The sequence below is a fragment of the Lolium perenne genome, chromosome 6 (genome assembly GCF_019359855.2).
Source record: "Lolium perenne isolate Kyuss_39 chromosome 6, Kyuss_2.0, whole genome shotgun sequence".
Lineage (NCBI taxonomy): Eukaryota > Viridiplantae > Streptophyta > Magnoliopsida > Poales > Poaceae > Lolium > Lolium perenne.
Genome location: NC_067249.2, coordinates 24,346,861 through 24,359,364, shown reverse-complemented (window position 1 = coordinate 24,359,364; position 12,504 = coordinate 24,346,861). Strand labels below are relative to the sequence as shown.

The 12,504-nt window shown below is 47.9% G+C and overlaps 1 protein-coding gene across 1 annotated transcript; it reads left to right on the top strand.

The window, feature by feature from the left end:
* Positions 1 to 9,872: 9,872 nt before the first annotated feature.
* Positions 9,873 to 11,013, top strand: LOC127310675 (uncharacterized). Its single transcript, XM_051341325.1, has 2 exons — positions 9,873 to 10,186; positions 10,263 to 11,013. Exons 1-2 carry the CDS (start codon positions 9,873 to 9,875, stop codon positions 11,011 to 11,013), a joined length of 1,065 nt encoding a protein of 354 aa, XP_051197285.1.
* The last annotated feature ends 1,491 nt before the right edge of the window (positions 11,014 to 12,504 follow it).

Here is a 12,504-nt window from a genome sequence, read left to right as displayed (position 1 = left end):
ACTCGCCCCGTTAGCTGTTGTATCTCCTTCAACTTTGTTGGCTTCCTCATTGTTACGATAGCCTGTATTTTGTCGGGATTTGCTTCAATCCCTCTTGCTGAGACTAGAAACCCCAAAAGTTCTCCTGCTGGGACGCCAAAGGAACACTTCGTCGGGTTCAGTTTGAGGCAGAACTTATCAAGGTTGTCGAAGGTTTCCTTGAGATCCTCGATCAGCGTTGCCCCCTTTTTTGATGTTATGACGACATCATCAATGTATACTTGCACGTTCTTCCCAATCTGTGTCGCCAAACACTTCTGCATCATCCTTTGATACGTTGCTCCCGCATTTTTTAGACCAAAGGGCATTGTTCTGTAGCAAAACACGCCGTAAGGTGTAATAAACGCGGTCTTTACTTCATCTTCTTCTTTCAATCTGATCTGGTTATAACCAGAATATGCATCCAGGAAGGAAAGACGTTCACATCCAGCCGTGGAGTCGATAATTTGATCGATCCTCGGGAGGGGAAAGTGATCCTTTGGACAATGTTTATTGACACACGTAAAGTCGACGCACATGCGAAGGACCTTAGTGTTTTTCTTCGGTACCAAAGACACGGATTTGCTACCCATGTGGCTTCGTGGAATATCTCTTTGATAAAACCAGCTTCTTGTAGTCGATTAATTTCTGACAGCATGGCTTTGCGGTTTGGTTCCGAAAAACGCCGCAAAGGTTGTTTGATTGGTCTTGCTAGTGGATCCAAGTTTAGGTGGTGCTCGGCAAGTTCCCTGGGTACTCCTGGCATGTCAGCTGGACACCATGCGAAGATTTTCCAGTGCTCACGGAGGAACTTGACGAGCGCGCTTTCCTATGCGATATCCATGTCGTTTGCGATAGATGTCGTCTTTTTTGGGTCTGTCGGGTGAATCTGCACCTCTTTTGAATTTTTCTCGGTACTGAAAGTTGATTCTTTGTTTGGCCTTCCAACGTCTGGCAGTACGTCGTAATCAGTCATGCTTTTTGATGCCAAGTACTCAGCTTGCATCCCGAAGGTTTCTGACAACCGGTGGAAATCCTTGTCGCACTTATCGGCTAAGGCAAAGCTTCCTTTAACTGTGATTGGTCCCTTTGGTCCAGGCAACCTCCACAACAAGTATGTATAGTGTGGCACTGCCATAAATCTAGCATATGCTGGTCGTCCCAACAGAGCGTGATATTGCGACGGAAAATCCACGACTTCAAATTCGAGCCTCTCGATTCTATAATTTTCTCGGGTCCCAAACTGAACGTCGAGATTGATCTTTCCCAATGGATAACTTGGTTTCTCCGGTGTGATGCCATGGAACCTTGTGTCTGTTGGTTTCAAGTTTGCTAAGGATATGTTCATCTTCCGCAATGTATCTGCATACATAAGGTTTAAGCTGTTGCCGCCGTCTATGAACACTCGAGAGACATCAAATCCCGCGATAACTTTGGCGAGAATAAGTCTTGGCCCCTGGCCGAGGAACTTGCTGCGGATGATCTGCTATTGTGAAGCCGATATCTTGTCCTCGACCAATTAAGGTACTCAAGCTGTTGGTGGAGGCATTTTCTCTGCCATAAACACCTGTCGTGAGATTACTTTACGAGCTCTATTGGACGGCCTTCCCTTCGGATCATCAACAACGCTCCATTGGAATTAGGATCAACATAAGGTGGTGGTGCAGTGCTGCCGCTATTCTGAGCTGATGCCGATTGTCGTCTGTAATCGCGGGAGGAGGCGGCAAGTGAATCTCGCTTACGGGTTCTCGAGGATTTCTCTGTGCTGCCCGCGCATTAGCGTTCTGCATACCGCAACATTGCTTGAAAATTTCGACAATCCTTCTGCAAGTGCCCTGACTGTCTTTTTCCGTTGCTGTCGAGAAAAAAATGCATCTGGCACGGTCCATTCATCATCTCTTCAGGGGACACGAAAGGTCTTGGGAACCTAGGCCCGCTATTTTGCCTGTTGCGTGAATCATCCCTGTTATCACCTCGCTGCTCACTGCTTCTCTGGTAATCATCTCTGTTGCTTCCTCCTGTATTTGTCCGAAAACCTGCCGAAATTTGTCCTGGAGCGTCGTAGTTCTGGTACGTCCGAGGAAATCTTCGCCTCGGTTGATAGTTTCGACCGCGGTCCTCCTCTGGCGACCTGTGTCGTTTGTTGTGGACAGCGTCTTCTCCATCTGCCCATTTATTTGCTATCTCCATTAACGCGGATACTGTCTTTGGATTGGTCCTTCCCAAGTCTTCGACGAAATCTCCACGCCTGACTCCTGCGACAAACGCATCTATTGCTCTCTCGTCAGATATATTTTCTGCCGAGTTTTTAATGATATTCCACCTCTGGATGTACTTCCTCATTGGCTCATCTGGCTTTTGTCGACACGCTCTCAACTCCTCTAACGACGCGGGTTTTTTGCACGTGGATCTAAAATTTTTGACGAACACATCCTCGAAACTTTCCTAGCTGTCGATGGATCCTGGAGCGAGTTTCTTTATCCAAGATCGTGCGGCTCCACTCAAATGCACCTGGATGCTTTGCATGGCTGTTGCCCTAGTTCCTCCTGTGAGCTTCACCGTCTCCAGATAGTCGACTAGCCAATCCTCTGGATCTTGAAGGCCGTCGAACTTCTTGAAATTATCGGGTAACTTGAATCCTGAGGGGACTCGAGTTTTCCGGACTCTCCTCGTAAAGCATGGCAAGCCACACATATCTTCGTCGGTCAATTCCGGAGATTGCCGATGATCCCTTCTGCTTTGCCGCGCTACTGCCGACTCTTGCTGTGCTTCTCGTGTCTCTTGCTCCACTTGGCCCTTCAGGTGCTGCCGCTGTTGCTGCTGCAGGTCGTGGACTATTTTGCCTTGCCGCTCCTTCGGGAGGCGTTGATACAAACGCTGTCCCCATAGCTCCAACTCCTGCTACCGCCATATTGTACAATGTTTCCCTTGGATCACCTGGAGGTGGTTTAGACGCAAGGATAAAAGCATGTGTCGCCATATACCCAGCCTCTGGTGTCTTAGGGATGATGTTTCCTCTTGTATCTATCGACATGAAGGACATGTCGAGGTTCTGGACCAAGTGCTCTCTTTCTGCTTCGGGTATGTGTTGCAGCCTTGATCTTGCTCTGTTCCGCGCCTCCCGATGGCTATCACCCGTAGTTCTAGATTGTCGACTTAAATCTGCCCTTCTCCTGCTGGATGCAGAAGCTGCCTCCTTTCTCCTGTTCAACTCAGCTGTCTGTTTTTCCAATTCCCTGGCAGCTCGTGCGAGCCTATATTGATATGCTTGCAGTTCTTCTGGTGTGGCCGTGGTAGCCATTGGTTCTGTGCCGTTCATAGCTCTCGCGGCTCTGTCCCACGCTGCTTGTGAAAGTTGAACTCTATCTCGCGGCTCTGGCCCGACGTATTTGTTGCCCAGGCCTTGCCGCAGATTAGAGGGATCGACGTATGGATTTCCCAGACTGTCGAAAGCCTCGGATGTCTCCTCTTGATCTTCAATGGCGTAAATCTGATGATACTTTGTACTCAGATCTACGTTGGGTTTGGTGACATCATCGTTGAGATTGATGAAGACCTTGCCCACTGTGATAGATTTGTCGATAAAGTCATAACTGTCGACATTGCTTGAGCCATCGCTTATATATGAGTCCGCAGATGACTCAAACGACATGTCGTTGAAGATCTTGGCGAGTTTCTCTCTTGTTCTGGTGCTGACGTAACGTGTCGCCGAGGTTCCTTCTTCTCCTGACTCAGTTGACGATGCATAGCTTGAAAAATCTGAATCGATCACCGACGATCCCGACGAAATCGGAATCTCGACACGATACGATCCTTCCTTCTCGACGCGAAAGTGAAACCTTCCGAACGTCATCTCCATGGGCTCCGCCAGATACGCATATGCATCCAAACGGGAGGGTGGGAGCTGAACAAAATCGACAAGACCAGCAGCGATCTGTTTACCTCGATCCATTGTGTTGCTTGCGGTTGACGATGTCGAAGATCTTGAGCGTGCCATCGAGATCAGCTCCTTACGCCTCTAGTTCCCACGGACGGCGCCAATTGACAAGGTATCAACTTGTCAATGCCTATGGATTGTAGGCTAGGGTTTAGTTGGAAGTAGAGGGTAAGTAGATCTCGAAGGTTTCAGCCGGAAAGTACTCGACGAATATGAAAACTAGGGTTTGCAGACAATGATTCGATTGATTCTTCGTCCCTCGACTCCCCCTTTATATAGGAGGTGGAGCCGAGGGATTCGTGTTATACAAGTTTACAGAGTCCGAGACGGTTTCTAACTCATCCCGCCAGATTACAAATAACACTTCCTATTACAGCTCTATCTTTTCCTTAAATACATCTTGGGCTCTCGAATCTTCTTATTCTTCGGGTAGTGGGCCTTCATTAAACCCCGGGTACTATATTCGGCAGGCCCATTTGGGATGCCTATGTCATTTGGCGCTTGCAAATCTTTTCTAAAGAGAATGACTAAAATATAGTTCATAGGCCAAGAGTTGAACGGGCAACTAATTTAGTAGAAACATACATGATGATGTATGTGGTTCACTGGACATAGTTGTGTGCGGGAGATTCTTCTACTTCATGAGAACTTCCAACAATGAATTGAGTATATATATGTGGATATATTCGATAAGGAAGAAGTTTGAAACATTTGAATGGATTCAAATAAATTTCAGCATGAAGTGGAAATCATCGTAATAGAAAAGTCAAATATCTATGATTGGATCATGGTGGAAATATTTGAATTACAAGTTTTAGCGAACATCTAAGAGAGTTATGAAATTGTTCTACAACTCACATTTCTTGGAGTATCATAGTGATGATATAGTAACCGGGAGATGTATCCAAACCTTGTTGGGTTAATGATGAGATAAAATAAAATGACGCCATTATATTTTTGTGGATTATGCTTTAGAGACTACCGTTTTACACTAAATAGAGCATCATCATGATCCGTTGAAATGACACCATACGAGTTATGGCATGGGTATGAACCTTAATAGTCCTTTATTTAATTTTGGTATGCATAGCATATGTAAATAAGTTTACAACCAAAATCGGATGAATGTCTTTGTTGATTATCCCAGAGTTTTGATTGGGAATTCTTTCCACTATGGAGACAAAGACAAAAGTGTTTGTCAATGTTTCTTATTTCCAAGAAATTGTTTTCTAGCGAAGTATTTGAGTGGGATGACAATAGAACTTGATAAGGTTTATGAACCTGAGCATAATGATCAGAGTAGCGTAGCATCGGAAATGGTTCCGGAAGCGGCCACGACGATCATGGCTCCCATGAATACAAAGTGTTTTAGCCATGGAGATCGAAGTACATATTGAACCTTGTAGGTATGGTTTACTTTGCGATCAAATAAATGATTTGTCGACAAAGGATTGATTTTGAACAATAATAAACCAACTACAAATAAAGAAGTTATGATGGGCCCTGACTCCGTTAAAATGGCTATACGCCATGAAATCCAAGATAGATAAATACTTTTTGAAAGTAAATGGATCTATAAAATTGATGGACTTGGATGGAATATCCTTGAATAAGCTCAACTTGTCGAAAAATTGTTTACGACAAAGTTCAAAGAGTTGACTACGATAAGATTAGATCTCCTGTGGCGATGCTTATAGTCTATGTGAATTATTCTAGTAATCGCTACGTATTTCTTTTATGAGATATGCTAGTAGGATGGAAAAATACATTACTTAACAGAAGTGTGTATTAAATGTGTATACAAGATACAAACAAGAGTTTTGCTAGTCCGTGGAATACTAGATAGGTATACAAACTTCAATTGATAAAGTGAGTATCGCGGAGTTGGAATCTTCACCGGATGAAATAGTCAAAGAGTTTTTGATTTCATCAGAAACGATGAAGATGCTTGCATTTGCAAGAAATTAATTGGGAGCGCTGAGACATATTTATAATACTTTATGTAGATGACATATAGTTGGTTATAAATGATGTAATTATATACTTGATTAAAAGGTTTCATTGAGAATTAACTTCAATGAAAGAATATGGACTGAAACATATTTAGTGTCAAGATCTATGAAGATAGATTGAAACACATAATAAGTTTAAGTCAAAGTACATAGAATGGATATTGAAGTAGTTCAATATAGAAATATTAAGAAAATGTTTTTGTCATGTGAAGGTTTAACAAGACTTGAGTGTATCTGACACTCAATGAGTAAAAATACATGAGTGATTATAGATCACAAATAATATGTACACAATCAGACGTCATGTGCTCTAAAGTGTTATGAGCATGTACCATAATGATTCATATGATGATCATTGGACGACAGTAAGAATATCCTTGTGTACTTTAGAAGAACCAAGGATATATATATATATAATTTTGTATGGAGAAATGACAAACAAAATCGCTGTAAGGTGTTGCACCGATATTAGTTTTGTCACATGTAGAAATAAAATTTCAATCTCAAGTTAGACTATGTGTTGTTTAAAAGGTAGCACAATAAGCTAGAAGTTGTCTATGCTAGATTTAGATGAGTTAAAAATATTGTGACGGATTCTACAAATGAAGGCAGAGTATGTTATTGTTTTGACAATGACTGAGGATGTTTAAGTCGAAGAGTTCTTTGAGAACTTGGTGTAGTTCCGATAGTGTCAGAACTTTGAAGCTATATTGTATACGACAATATTAGTGACATATTTCAGACCGTGGAATTAAGGTTCCACCAAAAGGCTGAACATATATGATTAATGCCTACTCATTTGGAAAATGAGTGATGCGTTGAGACGCAAATGAATTGCAAAATACATATGTTTCTGAGCGTGTCAGATCCGTTGACTAAAAAACTCTCCCGTAAGCAAAACATGATAAAACACCGGAAGACCAAGGTGTTATATCTTTACAAATGTAAACTGGATTATTGACTCTAGTGCAAGTGGGAGACTGTTGGAGATATGCCCAAGAGGCAATAATAAAATGGTTATTATAATATATCTTTGTGTTTATGATAATGTTTGCATACCATGCTATAATTGTATTAACCAAAACATTGATACATGTGTGTTATGTAAACAACAAGGAGTCCCTAGTAAGCCTCTTGTATAACTAGCTTGTTGATTAATAGATGATCATGATTTCGTGATCATGAACATTGGATGTTATTAATAACAAGGTTATGTCATTGATGAATGATGTAATGGACACACCCAATTAAGCGTAGCATAAGATCACGTCATTAAGTTCATTTGCATAACATTGATACATAGTTACCTAGTCCTTCGACCATGAGATCATGTAAATCACTTATGCCGGAAGAGTACTTTGATTACATCAAACGCCACTGCGTAAATGGGTGGTTATAAAGGTGGGATTAAGTATTCGGAAAGTATGAGTTGAGGCATATGGATCAAGAGTGGGATATTGTCCATCCCGATGACGGATAGATATACTCTGGGCCCTCTCGGTGGAATGTCATCTGATTAGCTTGCAAGCATATGAAAGGTTCACAAGAGATGATATGCCACGGTACGAGTACAGAGTACTTGTCAGAGACGAGGTTGAACGAGGTATAGAGATACCGATGATCAAACCTCGGACAAGTAAAATATCGCGAGACAAAGGGAATCGGTATCGTATGTAAATGGTTCAATCGATCACTAAGTTATTGTTGAATGTGTGGGAGCCATTATGGATCTCCAGATCCCGCTATTGGTTATTGGTCGGAGAGAAGTCTCGACCATGTCTGCATAGTTCACGAACCGTAGGGTGACACACTTAAGGTTTGATGTCATTTTAACTAGATATGGAATATGGAATGGAGTTCGAAGTTTTGTTCGGAGTCTCGGATGGAATCCAAGACATCACGAGGAGGTCCGGAATGGTCTGGAGAATAAGATTCATATATTGATAGTCACTTTCCAAGTTTGGAAATGATCTGGTGCATTTATGGAAGGTTGTTTCTAGAATCATCCGGAATAAATCACTATGGAAGGAGGAGTCCCGGAGGGACTCCACCAACCCTAAACCAGCCAACCAAGTGGGAGGGTGGAGTCCATGGTGGACTCCACCTCCTTGGCCGGCCAACAAAGGGGAAAGGGGAGAGTCCCTGTCCCTCTAGGTTTCGTCCACAAGGCAGTTTTTCTGTTGGGGTCTTATTCGAAGACTTTGGGCAAACCCTTGGGGTTCCACCTATATAATGAGGAGGAGAGGAAGGGGGCAGCCTTATGACTTGGCCGCACCACCATAGGGGAGCCCCTGGCCGGCGCCCCTACCCCCTCTCTCCCAAACCCTAGCTCACCTCCCTCCTCATACACCTCCCGTAGCGCTTAGACGAAGCCCTGCCGGATATCTCCACCACCACCGCCACCACGCCGTCGTGCTGCCGGGATTCCGAGGAGGATCTACTACTTCCGCTGCCCGCTGGAACGAGGAGAAGGACGTCGTCTTCATCAACACCGAACGTGTGACCGAGTACGGTGGTGCTGCCCGATTGTGGCACCGTCAAGATCTTCTACGCGCTTTTGAAAGCGGCAAGTGATCATCTTCTGCAACAACGAGATCTAATCTCGTAGGTTTTGGAAATCTTCAAGGGTTAGTCTCGTGATCCCCTCGTTGCTACCGTCTACTAGATTGCATCTTGGCTTGGTCTTCGTTCTTGCGGTAGGAAATTTTTTGTTTTCTATGCTACGAATCCCATCAGGTTGAGGTGGCATCACAGTTAGTGAACCTGCTGACATGGACCTTGGTCCAACCTGCCAGGCAACATTAAAAAAAAGTGTGGAAAATCAAAAAAAGGAGAGATCATCTGCTTCCCAATCCCGACCCGACCGTGCTTCTCAGGCCGCCGCCGCGCGCTTCTCCGGCCAGGCCGCCGCCGCGCGCATCTCCGTCCAGGCCGCCTCAGCTCACCCCCGGTTTGGCCCCCCGCCCCATTCCCGCTGGCGTGCCATGGCCCGTGGCCGCGCCCTCCCCACCCGCCGTCGGGAGCTCCGCCACAACGCTAAGAGGGCTGCGGCGGCGGCGCTCTGCGGCGCCCTCACACGAGTGGAGCAGGGGAGGCGTGGAGGTAGGGGGCCGGCCTTCGGCCGCGAGCAAGAGTGTAGCGGCGGCGCCCTTTGCCGATCATGGCGGGGTTGACCTCCACCTCCCCCGTGCCCTCCTCCTCCTCCTCTCAAGCCGCAAGTCGGATCCACGGACGGCAGGCCGGTGCGCACGGCGCGTGGCGGCGAACGGCGAGGTGCGCGGCGGCGGACGAGCACAGACGGTGAGGCGGCGGCGGGCGGGCTCGGCCATGCGGTGGCGGCGTGCGGTGCGAGATGGCTTGGCAGAATTTTCTACAGATATTTTGGATTTTTTAAATTGAACTATTATGTGGGTCCCTCTCCATCTCACAGATTCCTGCCACATCATCAGACCCCAATGGTAAAAACCGTGTCAATTTCGGATTAATTCGGGTTTAGGGCATTCCGCAAAAACCAAGCAAAATGTGGTGGTTTTCTGTCCCGCAAACGTAAACTGGTAGTATACGGTAAATTTCGTCATCAATGTGGTGGTTTTATGCTATTAACTCTTAGGGATAGTTTTTGCGTGCGTTTATAGAGATGCATGTATGTACATATTTATATTTATAATGTGTTTCGAATAAAAGATCAAAGTTTAGATGCGAATAATGGGTAGCCAACGGCAACTAGTATGGACGTGAAGCGAAGGACAATCCAAATTGGGATAGGACTCGGTGGCAACCCATGGGATTATCCAAATGTTCGGCGTGTGACAATCAGACTTCGATTCGGATTCGGCCGGCCGGAATCCCTCTCGTCAAATAGCAGTCCCTCCCAAGCATTGGATCAATCGTCGTGTGCGAGTGCAATGGACGACGACGCCATGGCCGCGAGGCCGAGCAAACGGACGCGCACCTCCACGTCGGCGCGTGGCTGGTCGAACCTCTCGTCCGAGATCGGCGGCGTCATCCTGAGCCGCATGCCGTCCTTGGCCGACCGCGCCCGCTTCGGCTGCGTGTGCCGGCAGTGGCGCCACGCCGCCAAGCAGCAGCGGCGGATCCTCCCGCCGCCGCTGCCGTGGCTCACCACCTCTCACAAGTGCGTCTTCGTCGGCTTCCCCGACGGCGCCCGCCTCAGCCTCCCCGTCCACATCCACGCCCGCTCCTGGGAAGCCTTCGACCGGTGGATCCTCTGCCGCGCCGGCGACGGCCACCTCCTCCTTAGGAACCCACTGGCCACTGTTGTCGGAGGAGACCAGCATGGTGCTCCCGCCCGCTCGGATAGGCAGGATCGTCGTGTGCCCGGGCGGCGAGCTCGTCGCCGCCATGGGCTACTTCGACGGCCACCACACCATCGCCTTCTGCCGGCCGGGCGTCGCGCGCTCGTGGTCGCCAGCGCCGCCGCCTCCCGAAGGCGCGGATGATCTTCTGGAGATTGTGCTTCACCGCGGGAAGCTGTACGCGCTGTACGACCGCGGCACACTCTGCGCCTACGACCTGGCCGCCGCCGGCGAACCCGGAGCCAGCGTCCGGCTATGCATCGTCGGCGCCGAGGTGCCCAAGTCCGAAGCCGAGGCGCGCTTCCTGATGTTCGACGAGTGGGAGAGGCACTACCTCGTGCCTTCGCCTTCCGGCGGCGGCAGGCTGCTGCTGGTCCGCAGCAAATGGGGCGAGTCATTCGAGGTGTTCGAGGCGGACGAAGCCTGTGGGCGGTGGTCGGAGGTGACGAGCCTGGAGGACGACGAGGCGCTGTTCGTCGGCGCGCACGGCTCGAGGGGCCTGCGGACGGCGTCAAGCCACGGCGGCGGCGGCGTGCGAGGGAACCGCATCTACTTCGCGGACGAGACGTATCGACGGCGAATCGTATTCGCCGGCGACAACCCGGACAGCTTGGGCGTCTATGACATGGACACAAAGATCACCTCCGGGATTGGTCTGCCGCGCGGTTCATTCTTCGGTGACTGCAAACCCACTGGGTCATGGCTCTTCCCCTCGACTGCTGATCTGTGAGCATGGATTAGTATCGATTGTCTTCGGAAATTGGCGTATAACTCAGAAAAAAAAATGAAATCATGTCTAGGAGGAACTAGACATTTTTTTTGATATAGTAGAAGCGGGACTTGGCGTGACAATTCCGAAATTCGTCCCTAATAGGAATCGAACTCCGGTCGTTAGGGTGCACCACTGCGACCCTAACCACTGGGCTAAGCCCACGTCGTCAAAAATGAAACCGTGTCTAGGAGGAACTAGACACTTTTTTGATATAGTAGAAGTGGGACTTGGCGTGACAATTCCGAAATTCGTTCCGGAATCGAACTCCGGTCGTTGGGGTGCGCCACTGCGATCCCAACCACTGGGCTAAGCCCACAAGCTGGGATCCACGTAGCAGATTTATGGCAAAGAAAATTCACTACTATGTATTGTATGTCGTAAAAGCATAACTTAAGATAAGTTCTACATGTCAGAAAAAGTAGTTAAAAAATAAACCTTGTAGCTAATAGTGGGTAGTGCGGCCCAAAATTTATTGTGCTAGACTACAATTTTGTAGGTTGTCCATAAACTTTTGAGCTTGTGAAGTGCTTGTGAATAGCCTCCACTATGACACTATGTATGTCAAACTCTTCGATGTACACTTTTCTTTTGTGAACATTCTTATAGACAACATAGTGAATGCCCTTAGAGCATCTCCACTCGTCCCCCCGAACAGGCCCCCGGCGAGCGTTTTTTCCATCCGGACGGCGTAATTCGGCCCAGTCGCGTCCCCGGTTCCTCGTTTTCGTCCGGATTTGGGCCTAAATCCATCCGGCGATCCCACGACATCCCCGGCCCCCCGGGGAGCGCTCGGGGACTCCGGACGAAACGAAAGCGCGCGTGGCCCCAACTTGTCGGCGACAATGGCCTCCGATCTACGGCAAAACCCTCGTCTTCCCGATCTACGGCAAAACCCTCGTCTTCCCGATCTACGGCAAAACCCTCGTCGAACGAAAGCTTTGAACTCTCAATTGGTGCAACATAGATAGATTATATATATATTTCGAATATAATTCGAATAAACATAAAAATTACATATAAAAACTTTAAAACTAAACTACTTCTTCTTCTTCTTAGAAGGCCCCGCCTCATCGTCGTCGCGGCGACGCTTCCGGTTCGTCACCTCCTCGTCGGAGGAAGTTGAGTCCTCGTCGTCGTCCTCATCAGCCTCTTCGTCCTCCTCCTCCTGCTCCTCCTCCTGCTCCTGCTCCTCCTCCTCTTCCTCGGCCTCTTCCTCGGCCTGCTCCTCGGCCTGCTCCACGGCCTCTTCGTCCTCCTCCTCGTCGTCCCACTCGTCCTCGCTGGCCGGCGGGGGGGAATCGTCGCTGCTGGACGATGCAGCTGGTTCCCACCAATGGCGCCATCCAGGCGGCTTCCCCTCGCTGTCGGTGTCCGATGGCCAAGAGATATCGCTCATGGTTGACGGAGGATGGTGACGAGAGAACAGATGAATGGCGTCGCCCGTCGAAA

Excerpts from the sequence above, each read along its gene's own strand:
- LOC127310675 (XM_051341325.1), top strand. The coding sequence starts at position 9,873 with ATGGACGACGACGCCATGGCCGCGAGGCCGAGCAAACGGACGCGCACC. Across the intron at positions 10,187-10,262 it reads TCCTGGGAAGCCTTCGACCG|CATGGTGCTCCCGCCCGCTC; the intron begins GTGGATCCTCTG and ends GGAGGAGACCAG.